The 22,086-nt window shown below is 44.4% G+C and overlaps 11 protein-coding genes across 11 annotated transcripts; 7 read left to right on the top strand and 4 right to left on the bottom strand.

Moving 5' to 3' along the window:
* Positions 1-693: 693 nt before the first annotated feature.
* L203_102030 (uncharacterized protein) lies at positions 694-990 on the top strand (the record flags this gene model as incomplete). The annotated part of the gene is made up of 2 exons (XM_066211459.1): positions 694-817; positions 869-990. 2 exons carry the CDS (start codon positions 694-696, stop codon positions 988-990), a joined length of 246 nt encoding a protein of 81 aa, XP_066067556.1.
* A 1,953-nt stretch (positions 991-2,943) lies between these two features.
* L203_102031 (uncharacterized protein) lies at positions 2,944-5,265 on the top strand (the record flags this gene model as incomplete). Its single annotated transcript, XM_066211460.1, has 13 exons — positions 2,944-3,105; positions 3,163-3,231; positions 3,287-3,395; positions 3,449-3,622; positions 3,679-3,694; positions 3,744-3,822; positions 3,874-3,910; positions 3,974-4,310; positions 4,367-4,428; positions 4,480-4,650; positions 4,704-4,787; positions 4,834-4,863; positions 4,919-5,265. The coding sequence occupies 13 exons, from the start codon at positions 2,944-2,946 to the stop codon at positions 5,263-5,265; spliced, it is 1,677 nt and encodes a 558-aa protein (XP_066067557.1).
* A 133-nt stretch (positions 5,266-5,398) lies between these two features.
* On the bottom strand, positions 5,399-9,677 carry L203_102032 (uncharacterized protein; the record flags this gene model as incomplete). The annotated part of the gene is made up of 6 exons (XM_066211461.1): positions 5,399-5,453; positions 5,512-5,738; positions 5,789-6,822; positions 6,870-7,089; positions 7,152-9,503; positions 9,555-9,677. 6 exons carry the CDS (start codon positions 9,675-9,677, stop codon positions 5,399-5,401), a joined length of 4,011 nt encoding a protein of 1,336 aa, XP_066067558.1.
* An 833-nt stretch (positions 9,678-10,510) lies between these two features.
* L203_102033 (uncharacterized protein) lies at positions 10,511-11,139 on the top strand (the record flags this gene model as incomplete). The annotated part of the gene is made up of 4 exons (XM_066211462.1): positions 10,511-10,518; positions 10,579-10,628; positions 10,684-10,899; positions 10,973-11,139. 4 exons carry the CDS (start codon positions 10,511-10,513, stop codon positions 11,137-11,139), a joined length of 441 nt encoding a protein of 146 aa, XP_066067559.1.
* A 398-nt stretch (positions 11,140-11,537) lies between these two features.
* Positions 11,538-12,675, top strand: L203_102034 (uncharacterized protein; the record flags this gene model as incomplete). The annotated part of the gene is made up of 4 exons (XM_066211463.1): positions 11,538-11,574; positions 11,629-11,913; positions 11,965-12,533; positions 12,586-12,675. 4 exons carry the CDS (start codon positions 11,538-11,540, stop codon positions 12,673-12,675), a joined length of 981 nt encoding a protein of 326 aa, XP_066067560.1.
* A 79-nt stretch (positions 12,676-12,754) lies between these two features.
* Positions 12,755-14,253, bottom strand: L203_102035 (uncharacterized protein; the record flags this gene model as incomplete). Its single annotated transcript, XM_066211464.1, has 5 exons — positions 12,755-12,944; positions 12,995-13,335; positions 13,382-13,999; positions 14,053-14,061; positions 14,116-14,253. The coding sequence occupies 5 exons, from the start codon at positions 14,251-14,253 to the stop codon at positions 12,755-12,757; spliced, it is 1,296 nt and encodes a 431-aa protein (XP_066067561.1).
* A 268-nt stretch (positions 14,254-14,521) lies between these two features.
* Positions 14,522-16,378, top strand: L203_102036 (phosphoribosylaminoimidazole carboxylase; the record flags this gene model as incomplete). Its single annotated transcript, XM_066211465.1, has 3 exons — positions 14,522-14,552; positions 14,601-16,114; positions 16,175-16,378. 3 exons carry the CDS (start codon positions 14,522-14,524, stop codon positions 16,376-16,378), a joined length of 1,749 nt encoding a protein of 582 aa, XP_066067562.1.
* A 90-nt stretch (positions 16,379-16,468) lies between these two features.
* Positions 16,469-18,830, bottom strand: L203_102037 (uncharacterized protein; the record flags this gene model as incomplete). The annotated part of the gene is made up of 4 exons (XM_066211466.1): positions 16,469-18,218; positions 18,269-18,511; positions 18,555-18,670; positions 18,720-18,830. 4 exons carry the CDS (start codon positions 18,828-18,830, stop codon positions 16,469-16,471), a joined length of 2,220 nt encoding a protein of 739 aa, XP_066067563.1.
* A 256-nt stretch (positions 18,831-19,086) lies between these two features.
* L203_102038 (uncharacterized protein) lies at positions 19,087-20,177 on the top strand (the record flags this gene model as incomplete). Its single annotated transcript, XM_066211467.1, has 5 exons — positions 19,087-19,113; positions 19,167-19,199; positions 19,254-19,293; positions 19,344-19,400; positions 19,450-20,177. 5 exons carry the CDS (start codon positions 19,087-19,089, stop codon positions 20,175-20,177), a joined length of 885 nt encoding a protein of 294 aa, XP_066067564.1.
* A 61-nt stretch (positions 20,178-20,238) lies between these two features.
* L203_102039 (uncharacterized protein) lies at positions 20,239-20,560 on the bottom strand (the record flags this gene model as incomplete). The annotated part of the gene is made up of 2 exons (XM_066211468.1): positions 20,239-20,335; positions 20,394-20,560. The coding sequence occupies 2 exons, from the start codon at positions 20,558-20,560 to the stop codon at positions 20,239-20,241; spliced, it is 264 nt and encodes an 87-aa protein (XP_066067565.1).
* A 224-nt stretch (positions 20,561-20,784) lies between these two features.
* L203_102040 (uncharacterized protein) lies at positions 20,785-21,918 on the top strand (the record flags this gene model as incomplete). The annotated part of the gene is made up of 7 exons (XM_066211469.1): positions 20,785-21,051; positions 21,102-21,147; positions 21,198-21,436; positions 21,496-21,552; positions 21,603-21,666; positions 21,719-21,819; positions 21,886-21,918. 7 exons carry the CDS (start codon positions 20,785-20,787, stop codon positions 21,916-21,918), a joined length of 807 nt encoding a protein of 268 aa, XP_066067566.1.
* Between the last annotated feature and the right edge of the window lie 168 nt (positions 21,919-22,086).

The following is a 22,086-nucleotide window of genomic DNA, read 5'->3' on the forward strand; positions in this document are numbered from 1 at the left end:
TTTAATTACTTTACTTTTCAAGAACGCGCAAGGAAAAAAAAGTCGAAATAAAATATTCATGCGGCGATCGCCGAAAGTGGCACTTCTCGTGGTGGAAGAAAACAATTGGCTTTAAATTTCGCAACTGATATGATGCTTTTGACAGTCATTTCAGCTTTTAAAATAAAGTATAAATAAATAAATAAAACCTCAAAGAAGCAAGTCTCAAGAGATGCTATATGAGATAGGTTTTAATGTAGGACTGTTCTTCTTTCTTCTTTCATCTCTACTGTAGGTCAGCCCATTCATTGCTAGGTGTACTTCTTGAAGAGGATAGCAACTGTAGACTCACACTCGATATGGAATTTACATCTTAGGCAACTTCTGTGGTACTGACAGCTGTAGCAGCCTTGGTATATCTTCCTGTAGCTTTTGGTGCCTCTCCCGCTGGGAAATGACACCAAGCTGCCCATGTCGAGTCAAAGAAGACCATGTATGTAGTGAGAGGAGAGATATCGTCATCAAGTAATCAAATCACCAATGAGGCGTTGGAGCTTTCGGGAGGCTCAAGGCACTTGAGGAATTCGGTCTAGCTCATCAACCATCAGCTTGACTCGTCCAATCCCTCGTTCTTAATGAGATCTTTGACGGCCTGCTTTCAAACTACGACTCTGATGGGTTGGGATATACTCTTGATTTGACCAATAACAATGGATGGATGCCAGCCACCCCAGCAAGTTGACCAGACATAGATCTTTTGAGATAGTCTGGGTTAACACTAATTCCACTGATGGAGAGCTGATGGTCATTGGCGGTATTGCAGACTCTTGTGCCTGTGGTGAGTATAACTATGATAGTTACAGCTGAAGTTTACTAATCGCTGAACTAGCCACGTCTACTTTGGCTTATACTGCTGCCAATATTCTCAGCCTTCCTCTCTGCTGTCATGACAGAGCAAGGCGTCATGATTTGTGCCTTTGGTCTCTTTTCAGCCAACACTTCCTGTTCTGATGTTTTGACCTCGATTTGAGAAATGCTTCGAAATCGACAAGGACATGGAAATCTGTCTGGAACAGTAATATGCTTGATGCCTATCCCAGTCCTAGCATAAATGGTGCTATTAATGTTGGTGGGCTGCAAGCTACCGATGACAATTCAAAGCCTCATCTATCTGCCAAAAAAAACTTGCGAGCATCATTGCGCCAACCGTTGTAGTTGCACTTTTGCTGCCACTCCTAATCATCTTTCTCATCCGTCGTCGTGCTCACCTCATCAAGAAACGTCGCATGGCTCGCCATTTTTTCATTCTCCTTGCAAGAGGACTCGGGGGTCTTCAATTTTAAGACTTCATTCGATTAACGTCTTGACAAGAGACGCTCAAAATAGTCTTAATTTGGGCGCGACGCCAATGAACGAAAAGGTAGCAGCAGCCTTAGGGATGCATTGGCTTTCTTCGCCGTATAGCTAGTCGTATCAGCAATCGATCGTTTAACGATTCGAGTGAAAGAGAGAGCAAAATGGCACAGGTTGACCAATGTGCCCATGTCAATCTGCATAGTCAGCAGCCGATGTGTTGGAAATGCAGTAGAAAGAGCAAAAGAGTGATGATTTTTATCTCAAAATATGTGAGTATATGTACTAAATAAATTGTTTATATACGCTGATTCAAAGCATGTTAACAATCTCAGGATTGCGTGGGACGTGTTAATCAATTCATCTTCAACGCGGTGAATTGAGAGGAAATTGACTTTAGCCTTGGCTAACTTGACAAGTCAAGGAATCAAGGTGCTTTGTATGTTGCCAGCTCGAAAGCGCTCATTTAGAATGATCAAGACTGTCATTTCGTCTCGCCTGTTTCGCAGAATCAGGACTACACATCTGAAATGCCCATGCAGCAAGAGTTCAATATTTCTGCATCGTCTATCAGAAATACACTCGCTGTTTACCCTGCCATGGGACCCTCTTCTGCGCACATCTTACACTCCGACGGTGGTTGGAACTAACTCGAACAAGACTTGACTACCAAACCCGTCTTTCGTTCCATATCCCCCAGCACTCAACTACGTTCACATGCGCACAACAATCCTGAACAGGCTGCTGTTGCTGCTTCCAAAGAAGTATTGACTTGTGCAGGTGCCGACAGGAGTGTTTCCTATCCTGTTAGTGTCAAGGTATCAAGCAAGCTTGCTCATCACGGTTCTGCATCCTTCAGCTCCAATTTGAAATCGAGCGATTTTCCTTCCAACAATGGCTCTACTACCCCGAGAGCTGTCAGTGCCGACTATGGCTATTCCACGCGACGAACAAGTGCTGCTGATAGCAAAAATGAAACGATATAGTATCCCTCTGCAGTCAGAAAGAAGACACAGTTGAAGATAGCCAGCATTATCAAGCATAATAAAGGTCCGCCAGCACTGGGAAATTGGCCGAGTTGGGCACCCCTGATGCGGGCTTGGATCGGGGATATTTTGGAAATGGGTGCGCCCTATCCTTTCTTGAGCTGAATATCTATAGTCGTTGTAGCTCTGATGCATCCATGCAAGCCGCTTGGTGCAGCAACACCTCTCAAAGCTCTATTACGTCGCCTAAAGATACATTGATTTTCTACAAATATAAAAAAAACTCGACATAATCAATTCAAGCAGTCATGGAACCAAATAAAATTTGACTTGATGAAAAAAGAAGGAACCGGTGGGATAGGCGAAGGTAGGCGAGATAAAGGAGGATAAGAAGATTATATAATCTCATCCTTTCTTTATTCTTTTCAACAATAACCGACAATCCAGCAAAAGTTTACTCCGCTTGAAAAAGGCAAGCACGCAGTTTGAATCTGGGATATTAAAATGGCTTACACAGCTGCTCAACAGGTTATCTTGTCAAGGACAACTAGCAAACATTACAGAGTAGTGTCAGACTCTGGTAACATATTGCAACTTGAAATATTTGTTAGAGCAGGCTTTGGTCATGCTCAACAAACTCGTTAACAGCCTGAGAAAGCATGAAGGACAAAAGCCGCGACATGAAGTCGTAGAACAAGAGGTAGAGACTAGAGGATCTGATTTGGCTGATGGACACGTTGTGAGAGGGACAAATTTAGAGGCGCCAAGGTTACCATGGGGTGCCAATGTGAGTCGCTCAGGCTCTATGGTTCGTTGCTAAGTTTTGCTGAAAATATACCGACAGTGGCGGGCTTCTACCTGGTTCATTACGTTGGCGGTTACCATGGGGACTTCGACCGACATCTTAACTTATGTCAGTATTCAGTTCAATGTCAACTCATATCAAGCTAAATAGACAAGCTCAACAGGCTATCGCTATTCCTGTTCTCCCCTATAGGCTTCAGGATACGGGATATAATAATATTTCGGCTTTGACTTCTTGGCTACTTTTTGCCTATTGTGCAGGCATCTGCATTTGTGAGTTAATACGCCGAGAACTCTTATGCCGCCATTGCTGATAGACAGTTAAGTTACACCCCTTGTAGCATGGTTTTTCCATAAACATCCATATCGCCGCGGCCCTTTGGTCGTTGGAATTCTGGCATTACAGGGAGCGCTTGTATTATTCATGTTGGCAAAGCCGTATTGGGTAATGGTGCTGAGTCGTTTCTTGCAAGGAGCAGCTGGTACTGTCATATGGACAGGTGCGTTATGTGTTGTTTTGCTCCGTATTGATCTGACGCTCATTATGGGTTGATAGTTGGCTTTGCCTTGATGTTGGTTTAAAGAGACGATTTTCTTGATGGCTCACTGACATTTCTATAGCTGTGAAAATGTAGACGAAAGAAATATGGGTCGCCAGCTTGGATTTGCCATATCTGGCATATCCATAGGACAAACCGTCGTAAGAGACAGTGGGTTGTTGAATTTCGATGTACGTTGATGCCCTTTACAGGCTCCGCCAATTGGAGGCGCACTTTATCACAAGCTAGGTGAGACTTAATACCGCCTTCACACCTTCAAGATGGCATTTGAAATACTAAAACATTAGATAGGTTGGTATGCCCCATTTATCTTTTGTATCATTGTCAGCGCTGTGGATCTCGTTCTTCGTCTACTAGTTCTTGAACGTTCTGACCTTCGAAAATACGAACAAAAAAGACAAGCACTTAGGCTTGACAGTGATCATACGGCAACAAATAATAGTCAGACCGAGACTTCATCGACCAATATAGGATATCTCCATCATACAACTGCTGAAAAAGAAAAACTGGCCGGAATTGAATTGTCTCCATGGCAAATTATTGTAAAGCTTGCAAGCTCCGCGAAGGGCATGACTTCTCTTTTGGTGGTGTTTGTGGCCAGTATGATCGTTGGCGCTATGGAACCTACGTGGGTAGACTGACCATCTTTATAAATCCTTACTTGTAGCTAATCGTTGATTTTAGGTTGACGCTTCGGGTACAAAGTGTCTGGCACAAAGAATCTGACTTTGTCGGTCTTATATATCGTACGGTTTGTTGGACTACTTGGCATTTGATTACTGACTAAATGTCATTAGTTGCTGCTGCTGCCCCTACCTTCTTTACCGGCCCCATAATCGGTGCTTTGGCTGACAAATATGGCTCTGAGTTCCTCATGTTTCCATGTGTGATTCTCACTTTGCCGTTCATGCCACTTTTATTGCTTAAGAAGAGTTTGGCTGGTTTCATCGTCACCTTTGCATTTGCTAGTGAGTGTATTGGCGCAAACATCAGACGGGGTTCACTAATAAACTTTGTTCAGCTTTATTACCCAATTGTGCCGTAGCACTAACTGGCTTGGAGGTAGCTATGGTCGCTAGGAACATTGAAGGGATTAGTGAAATTCGTATGTCTCTAAGAGAATCACCAACAAAATGACTTATTACTTTTAGACCAATTTGCTGCCTTGAACACCGCATTTGGTACGTCTAGTCTTATTTTCATTGAGAGTGGCTGTCTTAAAGTCACGTTTTGTAGCCGTTTCAACCGCAGTGGGTACAGTTGCTGGTGGTCAAATGTACGACCACCTCCCCAATGGATGGACGACCGTCTGTTGGTTCTGTTTCGGCTTAGCCGCTTTCCTCGCACCTTTCCCTTTCTTTTTTACTGGCAACAAATCTCTTTACCAGAGATTAGTACACAAAAAACAGAACCAGGACGAGGGATTGGAAGAAGCAACTGATGATTTGATTAATGGGCGGGAAATCCACGGAGAACAGAGACTAATGAACGCGAACAAGACACTGTCTGGTCAGACAACTGTTGACAATATGAATAATAAATCTCAGCCAAAGAATAAGGAAGAAACGGCCCAACAATCCTAGTGCTAATAATCTTGAGTGATTTTTTGAAAATACATAATAAAAACAATTGTTATTTCTTGGTATAACACTGTTTTATGCTTTGCATTGCTTGGTGCATTCTTTAATGCATCGTTTGATGTCTTTTCCTACCGATCTAGATTGATCTCACTGAATCGTCATCAGCAAATGGCGCATACTCGTATTCCATTCTATTACAGTAGATCAGTGTTATCTGCTGTCAAATCACGACAATGAGAGATCGCTCACGGTCTTCGCATTTGGCTAGTAACCCAATCTTCATCCGTATCTTCCAGTGAATATCCCTGTCCGCCTGTATATGTTAATAAGACCGGTAATAGTACTAATCCGTGAAGAGCTCCCGAAAGAATGAGAGTAAGCCACATGCGGAAATAATACACTTCCAAGAGTTTGGAACGGGTGAGCGCAAGGACAGAAACACCTATAAGTTTAGTCATGGTAATACCCAAAAAGACCTTTAGACAGTTCATCAGCAAGAACCTTATAGAACACGAGTCATACATACTGAAGGTCCAACATCTGTCAAAGCTGTCAAAGCCCTTTCATCCCTTTCTCTCTTCCTTTCCAATTTATCTAGAGGTAGCCCCGATCCTGCTCCCATGAAAGCTCGAGCAATGTGCGAACAAAATTCTACAGCAATACCTAGGCTGATGACCAGGTTGACTAGTGATATGGCGTTGAGGCTGATTCCCCAGTAACCCATGACTCCCATCACATTCGCTACAGCCAAGGCGCAGGTAAAAGTGACTGTCCCGCCCGAGCGCCAAGAACCAAGAAAAGTGGAAGTGATGACTAGTACAGCAACAAAGGCAAAAGACAGTACCTCAACAGAAATTGACTTGATATGCTCGTATTGATCGAAAAAGACGTAAAAGATAGAATAAGGGAAAACCTTCACTCCTGTACGATGAGTTATATCAGTAGATATTCTCTGAGCTGCCGCAAGAGCGTCGATGAAGTCTGCTTGGGACTTTAGAGAGGTATGATAGGTCCGGAAATGAGACGCAATAACAGTCTTGTTATCAGGCCCCAACTTAACAGCTGATGCGTATGGAGCTTGCCCGCCAAGCGGGCATTCCTCATTGGTAGGTGAGACCAGCCACTGTTTGAGATATCGTATAAATTCGCTTCCCTCTGGAAGACCGGTCATAGTAGAGTCCCAATCGTGTCCGGCAAAACAAGGCTGACATAAACGCTCAGAGTCTCGAGGAGAGCAGAAAACACTTGGATCACGTTTTCGCACACGACAACAACTTTCAAACGAAGGATTAGTCCATTGAAGAAAATCATCAATCCAAGCAGCTGGAGGGGAGGTGATGAAGGAGCTTTCTGGCCTTTTGCGCTCAGCTTCTAGCGTATTAGTGAGCGAAAGTTCAGCGCAGGTTGTAAAACGGCCACAGAGCTGTTGTTGGCCATGTCTAGAAGAGGGATCGCTGCCTTGTGCTACAAAGTAAACGGGTGGGCCAACATCAAGATAAGCGTCAAGATCATTAAAATATGCAACGAGGTGTGAGTCTGCAGGAAGGGCAAGGCGTTGATCTAAACGAATATCAACACACACATCTTTTGAGGATATAGCGACTAACCCAGACCGAGGTCAATATGCTGTATTCCTATGGTAGCCACTAGAAACAGTCCACCGAAAGCCACAAGGACAAGCTGTTTGACTTCATTGCGCAGGAGGAGAGGAGCGTATACAGTTCGCATAAACCTCTTCACGATACCCTCGCCAGATGGACCTGCATTGTCGTATAGACCAAGAGGAGGTCGAACTCGGACGCAGGGAAAACAGTCGATCCTCATGCCCTGATATGCGTCAGCATTATAGGATTGGGTCTCATCACAGGTCAAAAGGTTGAGAAACTCACTTCAGCCCGTCTGAGATCTAGTGTCATTGCGCTAACGAACACGGTACACTGCATAACAGCACCAAGAAAAACACTTCCTGCTGCATATATTGCGAAATTTCTTACGGCCGGCATGGGCACCAATGCTCCTAGAGCAAACGCAACTACTTCTGTGACCGAGCTCAACATGATAGAGGGCCCCATCCTTGCTACAGCTCTTGCAACCCTCTCTTCAGGTGTTAACGACGTTCCAGATGGCTGAGGACCATTGCTATGAATTGAGCCAGTATCAGCACCTTGTTCAGGCTCTTGCACAATATGTAGGCTATTCTGTCGTTCAAGTTCATGGACCAAGATAAAGACATTATCCACGCCCACAGCCAAGACGAGGAAAGGAATGACTTCGGCAATAATGAGTGTAACTTTTACACCGAGAAGTGAAAATATGCCAACGGAGGATGAGACGGCAATAAGAACTATAGTGATTCCAAATAGGCCAAGAGAGAATTTAGAATTGACGGATAAGAGAGCAGGAATGATTTTGAAGCTCGGACGAGAAATTGACTGATCAGATGGCGATTTCTCGATTAATCGTATAATGACGCCAAGTTGAATCAAAAGACGGTGGAAGTAATGCATAAACGCGTGAATGATGTTTGGTGGAAGACCACCACCGAGGGTCAGCGAGACGTAGAGAAACATGACAAGATAGGATAGAATTACAATCTTGACGTCTGTGTTTGTACTCTTGTTTAGTTCTTCTTCAAGGCTGATACCAGTCGAGTAACTGATATCCAGCTCTGGGTGCTTCAAATTTGAAAGATAGTCTCGCAAAACACGTTCCCATTCTTCCGCTGGTTGTACCCTTTGGTCATTGTAATTATTGAGTACCCAGGTAATGACAAGCGCCTTTGCATTTAGCCAGTCGTGGTTGGATCCTCCCAAGATGAGTTTAGGATCAATTGGTTGACCAAAAGGTGGCAGGCATTCACTAGGTCTTGCAGCACATTCTTGGATACGATCTGTCCAACCCTCTCCCCAATCTTCTATGTTTTCACCTAGCCATGCCGACACACTCTGTACCACACAAGGCGATCCTTGTCCAGCAGGAGCGAAACATACATCTTCTAGACCAATACCATTCTTGGTCTTGAGTTGACCTATCTCTCTTTCAACTCCAAGCCACCAACGAAGGGTCTCATAGGTGACAGGAGATCCATTTGGTTGGGTAATAAAAACTTGTTCCGACTTGTAGAATGGTCCGAAAGTGTCATCAAAGAACTTCATTTGCAGGGCGCTTTCGCTCGTAGGAGAAACCCAGAGGCGCACAGGATTCGTTTCGACTTCAAAGTACCTCCATCCTACATTTAACAGACCTACTACAATTGCCGTGACACCAAAGACCACTATAGGTCTTCTGGCACAGAACAAACCCAAACGGTAGAAGAACCTCCTCAATGTTGCGTTGATCATATTTTGCTTTGGCTGAATATGTTCCATTGGGTCAAGAAGACTTGCTCCTCGACCAAGTCGGAAATAAATAGATCCACTAGGGCCTGATTCGCTATCATCCCCTCTGCCTATCAACCCATCTAATCCTTGATTTTGACTACCCAGCGCCGTCGGAGAGTGTGGTGGGTCAAGCAATGCGACTTGTTCATATCTCTTTCGCCGTGTTTTCAAGGTTTGTCTCCAAGTAAAATAAAAGATCCCCAAGACAATAGTGACTGAATAGATAATCAAAAGGGAAAATGTAAGGCAAGAAACGATACCGACATGACACCTGTCGGATGAAGGAGGTGGCACATAAGGTAATGTTGGGCAAACCGAAGGGCAATCTACGCATGTACATCTGGCATTGATATTGCTTGCGTCTGAGCAGATGAGAGGTTTTCGAGGGTATAACGCATCATCATTGTCTGGAAAATTGATTTGAAATGGAGAGCCAAGTCCTGGACGAACATCACCCATGTACTTTAAAAAAGCACTAGCATTCGTCGCGCCGCCTCCAATCAAGTCCATAGCAAATCCATTAGTGGCTCCAAATTGAACATCCTTGCAACTGTCAAAAAACCCTTGCTTGAAGACCGAGCTGATTTGATAGTCAACCTCTTTCACTGCGGCTTTTCCTTCAATGGTTTTCTGGGTTGAAGATATACTGAGAAACGATGACTGGTCCGGCGAGCAAGTGAAATCGCAGTAGAATGAACGGAAATTGTTGATACAAGCCGGACAAGATGAGATGAGTGGTGCAGCTTGTTGCAAGCGATCCGACAGTGTCGATAATTGGTCAAAGGTACAGCAAACATGATTTGGACGGATATATGAAGGACCACAGACCGAGCTCATCAGCTCAAGTAAGCTTTTATCAGCCTACGCCCATGTCAGCAAGTTTTCCTTTCATACCATCACCAATCAACTTGCAGAATCGGCCTTGCCATCGTCAGGGCAAGGAAGCTCTGCGCCAAACATGCTTGCCCTACCACAGCTCCCTCGCATGGTGCAAATTCCCTTGCCCCTCCTTGGAGCATCTTGCTTCCTCGCCATATGCTGTGTGGTAACAAAAGTTGAATGTGGAAATGTTGTGAAATGTAAAAAGATGAATGTAAAGTACTTTACAATGTTGATATGATAATATCAAATCGATGACGTAATCAGATGGAGATATCCCAATCTCCATCTTCTGCGTCGTCATTTGTGGCAACTGATTTCTTAATTCTTTCTTTTTTGTTATACTTTAACTACGAGGAAGCAGGCAAAGGGAAGAAAATAGCGTCGAGATGTTTGAGAGGATACATGAGGCTATCGAGAGGGAGATCGTTGATGGTAAGTAGTCTACGGCCAAAGCTCAGGAGATATATTAGCATTAACACGAAGAAAAGCTTCTGTGATATTCCATCACACGATAGTGGTGAGATGGATGCCGCTACTGCTGTGATCTGAGACCAGTATGCAGGCAGCCTTTTCATGTCATCCTCAGCTCAATCTCATCAAGAAAATACGCTGAAGAATGAGCTTAAAGAGTGATCCAGCGGGCCATCTAGCAAAGAGATTGCTACTCAACCAATATCAAGAAATTCGCCCAATACCAACATACGGCACTCAAAAGTAACATATCGCTCCATTACCATCATATCGCTGTTCAAAAGGGTTCACAAATGATGACCATATGACTACCAAAATGGAAAGATAAAGCATACGGCCAAACGCGGGAACAAATTTCCGAGATGGTTGCCGCGGAACCTATGCATAAATAGAATTCTATGGGAATTGGATTTGTCATTCATCGGACGAGATAATAAAAATTGTGAATCCTTATGTGATTTGGATTTTTATAAATTGAACGGTCTTGCTTTGTCACGCTTCTTGTTTGTGAAATCATGTTGTAGTGAGTCAACCCTTTGCGCTCGGAATATCAGGCGTTTATGAGCTGACTGAATTTCTCCAGCATACTGGGATTACTTGTCTTGTTGCTTATCATCCTTGTTATATGGCTAGGTATGTCAAGATCCTGCTTGATCTGGCTCTGTCTGACAACGTTGGTGCATGGCAGTCCGAATGGCTATACTCTATATCCATCGCAAGCGGGGCGAAAACCCAGTACCTGTAGACCCCGAAGCACAATTTCGGCAAGTGGCGGATCGAGTGTTCTCTATTACTATTCCGCGCACCAGCCAGTCAAGGGCAGAGATGTCAAATGGGAGATGCCGCGGTCAAGTTAGGGTGGCGAGGCCTGCCAGCGAGAGCGAGGCAAGTCTACCCGCTTATGGTAGGTTGAATATCATTTTCTTGGGTGTTTGCATACAAGTAGGGACGGATTTTGGCTGACAGCCTCAATGTAGGAGCTGAATCTTTTCCAGTTCCTCCTGAAAGAGTGTATCAGCCTGCTCAACTCAGCATACGACCCGATCAAACCACTGAGATCCTGGCAGGCGTGTCTGAGCCGCCTCCTCCCAAATATTCGTCTGATGTCAACGAGAATAACTTTATTCCCAAACATATCACCTGAACATGCCATAAATTGTATATTGTGCCCAGCACCCAATTCTAGATGTCGTCGTAAAGCAAAAAGGTGATTTCTTGTCTAATACTTGTAGAAACAGTGCGCGGCTCGCTTGTCCACACTATATATTTGCCGCAGGTTCTGCAAGTACACTTTGTATTCAGATGAAATGCTGCATGTAGTAAGAAATGATGAATAAATTCAAAACACATATGTCTTGATTTACCGATGTTAAACATTGAGCCGAGCCGAATGGTATCGGCCCGAAAAAAAAAGGTTCTTTTATTTTGCCTTTTGGAATTTTGATAAAAGCAAGTGTTTTCTCTTTATACTTGTCATTTGAGCTTTTCCTTTTATCCCACTGCTTTGCTCAAACGCTTATTTCTGCTTGGATCAATATGCCTATGTCTTCTCCTCGTTGCCTGGTTCGAGGCTCAGTCAGTATGTCATCAGTCCATGAAAAGCCGCATACAGCTGATTCGTTTCATACGACAGACATTGACGAGTTTTTTCATCTTCCCCATATCGTTCGTCCAGGCGAAACAATCTCTTCTACAGGTTTGACGAAACGTGCAGGGGGTAAAGGTGCCAACCAGGCTTTTTCCATTGCTCGTGCAGGAGAGTCAGTAGATCTTGATGGCGCTGTGGGACCAGACGGGACATGGGTGAAAGCTATGCTCGAAGGAGTTGGAGTGGGAACTAAACATTTGGATGTTGTTGAACATGAAGTTACGGGGAGGGCAATTATCCAGAGCGCTGCTGATGGAGAGAATTCTATCGGTGAGTGTGACCAATCTATCTGATCTGGACCTTGTGCTCACTCACGTCTAGTGCTGCATGCTGGTGCAAATTACCACCTTTTATCTCCAGCCTTTGTCCCCTCTCTTGAAGGCTACACCCATCTCTTGCTGCAAAATGAAGTCCCTCTTGTCTCAACCATCGCCTATCTCACCGCTGCAGGTCAGTCGTCTCCCCCTCTGACAACCGTGTTCAACCCTTCTCCTATGCTCAATCCTCATCAGTTGAGAGAATTCCCATGGAAACATCTTTCTTGGCTGATTGTCAACGAGGGCGAACTTGGAGATATGCTCTTGGCTTTTGGTTCTGAAACAAACCCAGGTAACGCATCAGAGGACGAGCTTAGAGGACAGGCTTCTGCTGGTATCATTGCACTTTGTGAGAACGAATTCTTTGACAAGAACGTCGGTGTTATCTGTACTCTTGGCTCAAAAGGAATCCTGTATTCTCAACCCGGCAAAGAAGTGGAGTATCTTCCGGCGGCGACACTCAAGAATCCCGTCAAAGACACTACAGGTGCAGGTGATTGTTTTGCTGGGTACTTTGTGGCGGGACTTATGAGCGACAAGAGTCTGGAAGAAACTTTGAAAACTTGCCTAGTAGTAAGTCAAGATTTGATGAATATGTTGCAGACTTAGGCTAACTAAACTGAAGGCTTGTGGGATCTGTGTGGAGAACGAAGGCGCTATGGACAGCGTTCCGACCAAAGAAGCGGTAGCTTCACGGTTATCTGAAAGCATGTAGATTGACATTGTACACCGAAGGATATAAAAGAGCAAGATTTATGGCTTTGATAATGTTGGTACAATGACACAATGATAGACTACAGTTTAGCGTTTGACTTTTCCCTATTCGTTTCCACTCTGTAATTCCAAGCAGCCTTGCCATAAAAATCAAAGACGGGCCTGCTATCAGCACTGGCACTTGCAGAGCTAGCTTGTCCAACCATTGCTCTTGCTGCAATACCTTGGGCAATAATCGCCAGCCGGAAGAGCATCCAAGAACGAACCCATCTGATACTTTATTAGTTGGAGATTTACCGATTAGACCATCCAACTCTTACTCTATGCCTTGTATAGGCCATTCCCACATATATCCCTGAAGCTTCTGGCTGTTGTGATACTCATAACCCTCATTCATCGCCTGCACCCACCACGTTTCCAGCTCTTCTTTCTGCGGGATTCCAGTTTCTATACTAGACACATCCTTAAGGCCTAAAAGTAGGTTCAGATCTTCTTTATCTTCGCCTTGAACCCTTAGCGATAGAATCTTTCTCTGCTCATTCGTGATAGGAGGAAATGAAAAAGGTAAGAGGAGGTTACACAGATCAGCTAAAGGGGATCCCAGAGTACAAAGCTCCCAGTCTAGTATCCCTATTACTCGAGGTTCGGTTGGATGAAAAATCTATCCCAAGTCAGATCATTTCCTAAACATGAAATGAACCACCTGCCAAGTTATCGATCTTGAAATCTCCATGAACAACACTGGCCACCTCAAATCTCGCCTCTCTTGCTGCAATCTCTTGAGCACCTCTTTCAAACCAAGGTACCAACTCTTTCGTTCCCCAGATAGCACCTAAAGTCCCTCCAGTCTCTTTTGACATTGTCTTACTCTGCAGCTCTGACACTCGGAGAAGCGAGGAGACTTGGCGAGGAAAGTATGGTTTTGCAGAAGGCATAGGTGCAAAAGAAGCAGGTAGATTGAGTGCAGATAGAGGGACGGTGGACAATCTGGCCAGGGTGTTAATAGCGGACTTCCAGCAGGACCATCTTTCCTCCTTGTCCAACTGCCTCATCCTGACATCAGTGAAGATTCTGCCTCTCATGTATTCCATCACATAAAAGGCCGCTCCAACAATCTTTTTATCTTCACAAAGGCAGTATACCTCGGGTAGCGGCACCATACATAAAGACGAAACGGTCTTGTTGTATCTGTTAAGTGCAGCAAGAATGGTGTACTCTCGGTCGATGCGATGTGCAGTTGGAGATAAAAGTTTGCCTGAGGGAGCCCGACGGAGTACAAAAGAGCGTGAGGGGCTGTGAGGGATTAGCAAATACGTTGGATTGGACTGATAGGGTTATCAACCAGCACAACGATCCCGGACTATATTCAAAGCCATACCTGTCCAAACTAAACACATCTATCAGTCACTCTCGACAGCTCACCATAACGAGTCCAGCTTACTTTGAATTGCTTGACCTCTACTGGGCCTTTGAATCCTGTTATATTTTCTTCAAGGTAGGGCACAAGATGTTGCAAGGGCAAAGCTGAGCGTATCTCCCCATAATCTGCTCCAGACTCTTGATATATTTGCTTTCGCATTGTCAGAGTTGAAGTTTGAATTGTATTTGGATAATCAAATACAATAGATATACAAACAAAATATATATATACATTTTCTAAATAGTGTAATCAAAATAACCAGTAGTGGTCAACTCGGCATCTGCCATAACCGCGTGTAATTACGTAATATATATAACAATTCTACGATTACTTTTTATATCAAGCCCCCCATGACTGATTATCACTGATTTTGAATTGTATTCGCAACTTTTAATAACTTTCTTTTGAATTTCATTTTATATCAAGAATGGCGCCTAGAAAAACTGTTGGTATACTTGGTAAGCTCAGGCAGTGACACTACGACGGATCATGCTGATAAGTGACAGGCGGAGGCCAGTTGGGCCGTATGATTACCCATCCTGCTGCTCTCCTCGGTGTACCCCTCCTCATCCTGGATTCTGGCTCTCATACGCCAGCTAAACAAACCTTTCTTGCCCCTCAGCCACACTCTCATCTCGATGGACCGTTCACCTCGGAATCCCATATTCGTCAATTGGCAGTTGCTTGCGATGTGTTAACAGTCGAGATTGAACATGTAAATGCTGATGTGCTCGAAGCTGTCGAGAAGGAAGGATTATGTGAAGTGCAACCAAGCCCTAGAACTATCCGACTCATTCAAAACAAATACGAACAGAAGAAGTATCTGGCAGAAAATGGCGTACCTGTTGCACCATTTGAAGAACTTCCTGCAAATGCGACAGAGCAAGATATCAAAACCATTGCTGGCAGACTGGGTCTACCTCTGATGCTGAAGGCAAAAACCCTTGCATACGATGGCCGCGGGAACTCGCCCCTCAAGACGACATCTTCCAATGATATTCAAGCGTCCCTCAAGTTTTTGGGGGATAGACCTTTGTATGCTGAAGGATGGGCACCTTTTGTGAAGGAGATTGCTGTCATGGTGGTCAGAAATAAAGAAGGTCTGGTCGAGAGTTATGACGCGGTGGAGACTATCCATAGGGAGAGTATCTTGAGGGTGTGCCTCGCTCCGCTGAGGGGCGATAGAGGAATAAACCAGCTAGCAAGAAATCTAGCTGAGGAAGCTGTAAGTCATTTGGAAGGCGCCGGTATCTTTGGGGTGGAGATGTTCCTTATGCCTAATGGCGAGTTACTTTTGAACGAGATTGCCCCTAGGCCCCACAATTCTGGTCACCACACCATTGAGGCCTGCCTTACCTCCCAGTTCGAAAATCACCTTCGAGCTATTCTCTCTCTTCCCTTGGGTTCTACAGCACTCCGAGTTCCTGCAGCCGCCATGGTCAACATTCTCGGAGCGTCTTCCACGATGGAAGCCATCGACAAGATGTCTGACAATGCCCTCACCGTTCCCGGCGCCGCTGTGCATCTGTATGGTAAGGCTGAGAGCCGAAAAGCTCGTAAAATGGGACATATTACTGTGACCGCGGAGAGTGATGCCGAGTTGAATGAACGACTTCGCATTTTACTCTTTGCTCAACCTGATGCAGATGCTAGCTGGATTGACCTCATTGCTCCCCCTGAACCCAAGCCCTCACACTCTCACCCCAAACCACTTGTTGGTATCATCATGGGCAGTGACTCTGACTTACCGGTAATGCTCCCTGCTACCAAGATCCTCAACAAGTTTAAAGTCCCTTATGAGCTCACCATCACATCTGCTCATCGAACTCCTGAGCGCATGGCTCGTTATGCCAAAGCTGCTGCTGGACGAGGTTTACGTACGATTATTGCAGGCGCAGGCGGCGCCGCCCATCTTCCTGGCATGGTTGCAAGTGAAACAAGCTTACCCGTCATTGGTGTACCTGTGAAAGCTAGTGTATTGGACGGCGTGGATTCATTGTATAGTATTGTTCAGATGCCCGTGAGTCATCATTATTTTCTTCCTTGAGTAGATACATGAAGATTCTGACTAGAGGGTTAGCGAGGTATTCCTTGTGCCACAGTGGGTATCAATAATTCTACGAACGCCGCTCTTCTTGCTGTCCGCATTCTCGGAATTTCAATTCCTGCTCTCAATTTAGCCACTGAAGAATACTCAAGAACATTGGAAAGCGAGGTATTGGCAAAAGTGAATGTGCTAGAAGAAGAAGGCTGGGATAAGTATATTGAGAGACTGCAAAAGTAGGGGGCGAGGCCAACTTTGGCCACGGTGCATAGATTCTTCTACATTTTCTGTCTGCGCACGAATTATACTTTTGCATATTCCTATGAATACTCAAGATAGCTTTGCTCGCTTGTTTTTACTTGCTGTTTTCATGCTTTCCCTCTTTTCAGTTGCCCACATCAGTCGCTCAAGCACATATCTCTCACTCAACCCACCTCCTCTAAGCGTCAAGTCTACTTTCAAGCCCCCAAGCTTGGGGGGAGGTATGTGAAGGTATTGATTTTCCATGGGCAAAACACTTGAGCTGCAGCTATGGTAGCGAGTAGGAGATAGCGAAGGATAAGAAGATGTTGAAGCAAACGGTTGACGATGCGGCGCATAGTCTCCTTCCTCCTGGTAATTGAAGCTCAAATCGCTGGTCCTATGACTGATGACGTCTTCATTTCCATTTTGCCCATTTTTCCCATCTAAATTCGCTTCTGTTTTCCACTGTCGATATTTTTCGCTAGCATTTTTTTTTCCGGTAGATATTTCTTCTCTCTTACAATTGGTCAGATTTAATTCTTCTTGCTTTAACCTCTCTATTTCAACCCCCTCTCTTTCAGTCTTCTCTTTTCTTGGCTCCTCTTGTTCTCGCTCTCGCTCCGTCTCCTTATCTATCACCTCTATTTTTACACGTTCATTCTCTGGTTCTTCCGTTGATTCCTCTTGTTCCCCCAGAGCATCATATTGATCAAATTCCATCTTTGCTGTCTTTCTGGCTGCCCTTCTAACATTTTCGCTGACTCTTGTATTCTTACCATTTGCCTTTATGTCACTGCCAGACGACCTTTTTGGACGAGGTGTCAAGGCTTCTTTTGTTGTGACATTGGCCAACGGTGTTACAATGTCTGTTGATGAATTTGATGTATTCCTTTTGTTCGTTGAAGAACGGGGAGTGATCGAGCAGGAAACGGACAGCGTTTGGCTGTTCCGTGCAGTACTATTTACAAGGTCCACTTGATCTTCGACGCCGTGGTCACTAAGTTCGGTTTGAGGAGTTGACGACATTCTCTTAAAATTGGGTCTCAGACAAACTCCGTTTTTTTCACCAGTCTCCTCATCTTCCTCATCATCGTCTCTGATGTTTTTGTGTGTCACGGGATGAGCACGCATGACCAATTTGTTGGACCATTTGTCGCGCAGACTTTTATCATTACTGCATCTGCTTTCGATGTAGGGCGTTGAATCACGGGAGGAGCTAGCGGATGACTCAATGCCATCAAATGTTTGTTCTTTATTTTTTAAAAGCCCCATAGCTTCTAAAGCAGCAGGAAAAGGAAGAGATGATGAGGAAGGCGGAGAACATGAACCTTCACTTTTGGGTCCCTCCGCATTATTTGCCATTACTCGAGCTTTTGCTTTTCTTCTCCTTTCTCTTTCGTAATCCGATATGTTGTTGTCGTCTGTATCGCTCAAGAAGGACTCGGTTCGTTGTGATAACGATAGTGAAGATGAGTGTTGTAGGGGTACCTTACTCTTTTGTGGGGGCTGTCGAACCAAAGGCGAAGGCAATCGAGGCAGTACAGCATTATATGGAGTCTGAATATAGTATGGTGCATGGATTTCACTTGGGTTCCCACGAGGCTCTTCCGCATATGGAACGTACACATCATTGAGGTTGGGATGCTCGGCGTTCCATTGTAAAGATTTTTCTTCGTTGTACAAGCCTTTGAAAATATCTTTGAGCTCTTCGGCAGTATACTTGTATTCGCTTTTGTCTTTATTGATATCTTCGTTTAGTTCGTGAGGGCGAAGATATGGTATTGATCTGATAGCACGGTTCTTATCTAGACTGGAATGATCATGTGAAGAGTCAGACCTTTGACAAATGCGTCAATTGACTCGTAAGATTATCAAGGAGTGACTCACATCCCAAACCACCATTTTCTTATTATTGCTTGAATGTTTTCTACTTTTCCAATTTGTACTGAATTTTCATTGAATATCGGGTTGTTCTTATCGCCCTCAATAAGATAAAACGAAGTAACATACAATAAAATTTCTGGTAAGTCACCGCTGCGTTTGGGAGGGACAAGGTGAATGTAGAATTCATCGATGGAGAAAACGGCTCTCAGATATCCTGTCAAACTTTTAAACAGATCCGGAGCTGGCCTGATTGCAAACTCAGCTCTACATCTGTAACCACTAGACATACCTTTCGAAAAGGTCAATTGCTTCTCTGGCAAACCTGACTCTGGCAGTATGTGTCTTGTCTCCTATACAAGCATCAATCTCAATATCCGGATTCTCGGGCGTTCTAGTATTTTGAAACTGCAGGCTGTCTCAGACACTTTTGTAGCTGGTACGATTGTCTGCATACCTCGATAACCTGGCATCTTCCTCCACGAATTGGATGTTTGTAGTCGGCACCGAAAGAGTTATCATGTTTCGTAAAAGCTGCAACTAGCCATGCGTTGCAAATCCCTGCCATTTTTTCTATTCATTGATTGAAAAAGTAAAATTCAATTGTAAGGAGAAAGTCAAAAATGGATATAACAAGTTTTAAATTGTTTCTATTATTATTATTATTCCTAGGGGGGATCACCTGTGGTGGAGGTAGACGCCTGATAATTATGACTTGATATATTTTTATTATCATTATTGATTATCAAGAATTGTTGCATCGCACTTTTAGTCTTGAAAGAGATTTCCCAAGTTAATCATTGACTATAGAAAGATCAAATATAATGTCGCTGACCACAGTCAACTTCAAGGTCAGCTTCAACGTTAGTAATGGCGGATTGTGAAGCTGACTGGAGGAGTTTAGACCGAATTTGCAGTCGATATGACTTGTCAAAATGTACGCTTGATCAAGCCAGGAAATGGCAACGCTAACTAATGTAAATGAACACAGTGTGTTGAGGCTGTCTCTGGTGCTCTGAGAAATATACCAGGTCAGTGTTCAGCCAGGCTGCTCGCATTACAAAGACTCAATACATTGTAGGCATAGAACGTTACGACATTGATTTGGAGAAAAAACAGGTAGTTGTAACTGGAAAAAGTGCACTTTATGCCTTGACATCATTGCATCAGTTGATACAATCGCATAGCACCGCCCTCACAACTCCTCTCTGCCCTCAAATCCACCAATCGTCAAGTGATCGTCCGTGGCACTTCTTCCACTGACAACAAAGATTTGCCTATCCAAGCTGCTGTCGCAATTCTAGAATCCCCTCTCCCTCTACCAACTCAAACAGCTTCCACAAGAAACCCTATCCTAGCTGGCCTTGCAGAAACTGCGCAAAAGCCATTACCGGGAATGACAGAGGAAGAAGATTCTCAAAAGGTTTTCGGTATCTGCCGCTTTGTCCAAATCGCCCCCAAAACTGTTGTCATGGATTTGACTGTTCGCCTCCCACATGCCTCTCGTGTCGGACTTGGCACAGCCGATGACGCCTCAAACACTAGTTACAATGCCTATATATCCTCCACGGGCAATATCATAAACCCTCCGACCACTACCGGGAAACCATATTATCCTCTCGGATCAATTTGTCTAGACAAAGACGGATATGGCGACATATTCAAGGAGTTGGATGGTGAGTTATGGGAGTGGATTGGTCGCGGGTGTGTGATAGAAGCCTCGAATCAAGCTGTGACTTTTGCAACATCAACAATCCCAGATTCCAATCAAAACGAGCAGTCTCCTCTGCGTAGAATATTTGCAGGTGTAATAGCCAGAAGTGCTGGAGCGTGGGGCAACGACAAGACAGTCTGCGCCTGCAGCGGAAAGACAATGTGGGAGGAAGGACGAGTTATGGAGCAGAAAAAATTTTAGCTCGAATTCTTTCTCAAACTATGTAAAGTATGTCATTTTGGGTCTCTTGGTGTCTAGGATTCTAGCGAGACATGCAGACCTTTGACAACTGCTCTCCTTCGCCCGTAAAACGTTGTTTACTTGGGTTTGCAACATAGGAGCCGTTTAATCCAGAAATGCTAACAAAAGGCCCACCATAGCCATATGCTCCAACAGATAGAGACTGCCAAGACACACCTCATATTACCTGCCTCCAGATTGATGTTTTCTTGGACACGTTCGACTGACTCTGTCACAGGCTCAACAACATAAATCTTGGTCACTTCTTCGTGGTCGAATGCCTTGCCATTCACCACCGTACGAAAAGCCTCTCGATACTCGCACGATGTCACTGATATCACCATTGTTTTCGATTGTAGCCTTTTGTTGATGAATAAAAGAAGAAAGGATGAAGCAAAATCGAATTCATGAATGCACATAAAGTATCTGCGCCAAGTTGATATGAGAATTCTGAGCGGAATGTTTTGACAGGCTTTGTGATCGAAGTCACGTGACACACGCGACGTGAATATGAAAACAAATGCTGTCTTTTACTTTTACTTTTACTTTTATACTTGTTCAACGAAAAATGCCGCCTGCCCATCACCCTCTACGACGCATCTCGACAGGCTCACTGTCTTCACTAGCACGGTCGACAGACAGGTCAGCTACCTCTGCCTCTGGCCTTGAATTTCTGGCGCCAGCCCTTACCGATCTTGCCGATGAAGCAGCGACTTTGGCATCGAATACAAGCCAATTGACAGCCTTGCATGATGCTCTAGGGACCTTTAACGAGGCATTTGCGGGATACTTGTATGCTCTAAAAATGAATGCGTTTTGCGTAGAATGGCCCGAGGTAGGTGCTTATCTATACTGTACCATGTTTTAGTTAAAAGAGTACCCTAGGCTCCTAACGAGCTGAGTTTTCAGAGAATGGAGGGGCTCAAAGAAGGTGATCGTTATCAAGTATGAAACGGATGGTGGTTTCTGATGCAGGAAAAGAACCTCCTGAATCTACAGCTCAGGCTGCTCCAGAAGTGCCTACAAGCCCACAAACTCAACCTTCTCAATTATCGACTAACCCAGCGGATCTGACCTACGCAACTGCCTATTCTGCTTCTTTTGTGGAATCTCCGCCACCCCCGCCAAGACCTAAATCAAGAGTCGGTGCGTCAACCGGGATAAGGAAACCTGTTGTTGGAGTTAAAAAGATTGGTGGAGCATTAAGACGAAAGAGAGAGGTGAGTTATAAACGAGACGATGCACCCTGTTTAAGGAATTCTGATGGGCTTGATTCAAGCTGGAAGTTGCGGCTATAGTCGATACATTGCCTCTGGAATATCGAGGTGGTGATCCGGTAAGCCTTTTTATGATATCAACATGGGCCGTAGATTGAGCTTCATATAGATTGATAGATCAAGGATGGAAAAAGTAATCATGAAGCTCATGGAACACCCTGAGGGGATGACGCGCAAGTGCCATTTTGGCTCCTAGGCGAGTAGTGACTGACTGCTACTGCTTAGTGAAGGAGATGGTCCTCCCTCCCGAATTCCCTCAAGCAAAGGTTAACAAATGCCTAATCACTCTTGTTGCAAAGAAACTCGTGACTAAGCCTGTCATAAATGTACGTCAATCACCCTTGTGGGTGTAGTGTTAATCGCTAGCCGTTTAAACTGACCATTAACGACAGAAAGTGACAAGGTATAAATGGGTTGGTGCTTAGAATATCTTCGTATCACGTTTGAACACTTCGTACGGATCTTTGGATATCTTAGATGATTTGACTGTAAGATTATTAGTGGTAGATGTAATTCTGTGCCTCGTCTTGTTGAGCAATTGATTATTACTTTATGTCAATCACATAAATGCAGCACCTGGTAATCATCTGTCA

The sequence above is a fragment of the Cryptococcus depauperatus genome, chromosome 2, assembly GCF_001720195.1.
Source record: "Cryptococcus depauperatus CBS 7841 chromosome 2, complete sequence".
Taxonomy (NCBI): domain Eukaryota; kingdom Fungi; phylum Basidiomycota; class Tremellomycetes; order Tremellales; family Cryptococcaceae; genus Cryptococcus; species Cryptococcus depauperatus.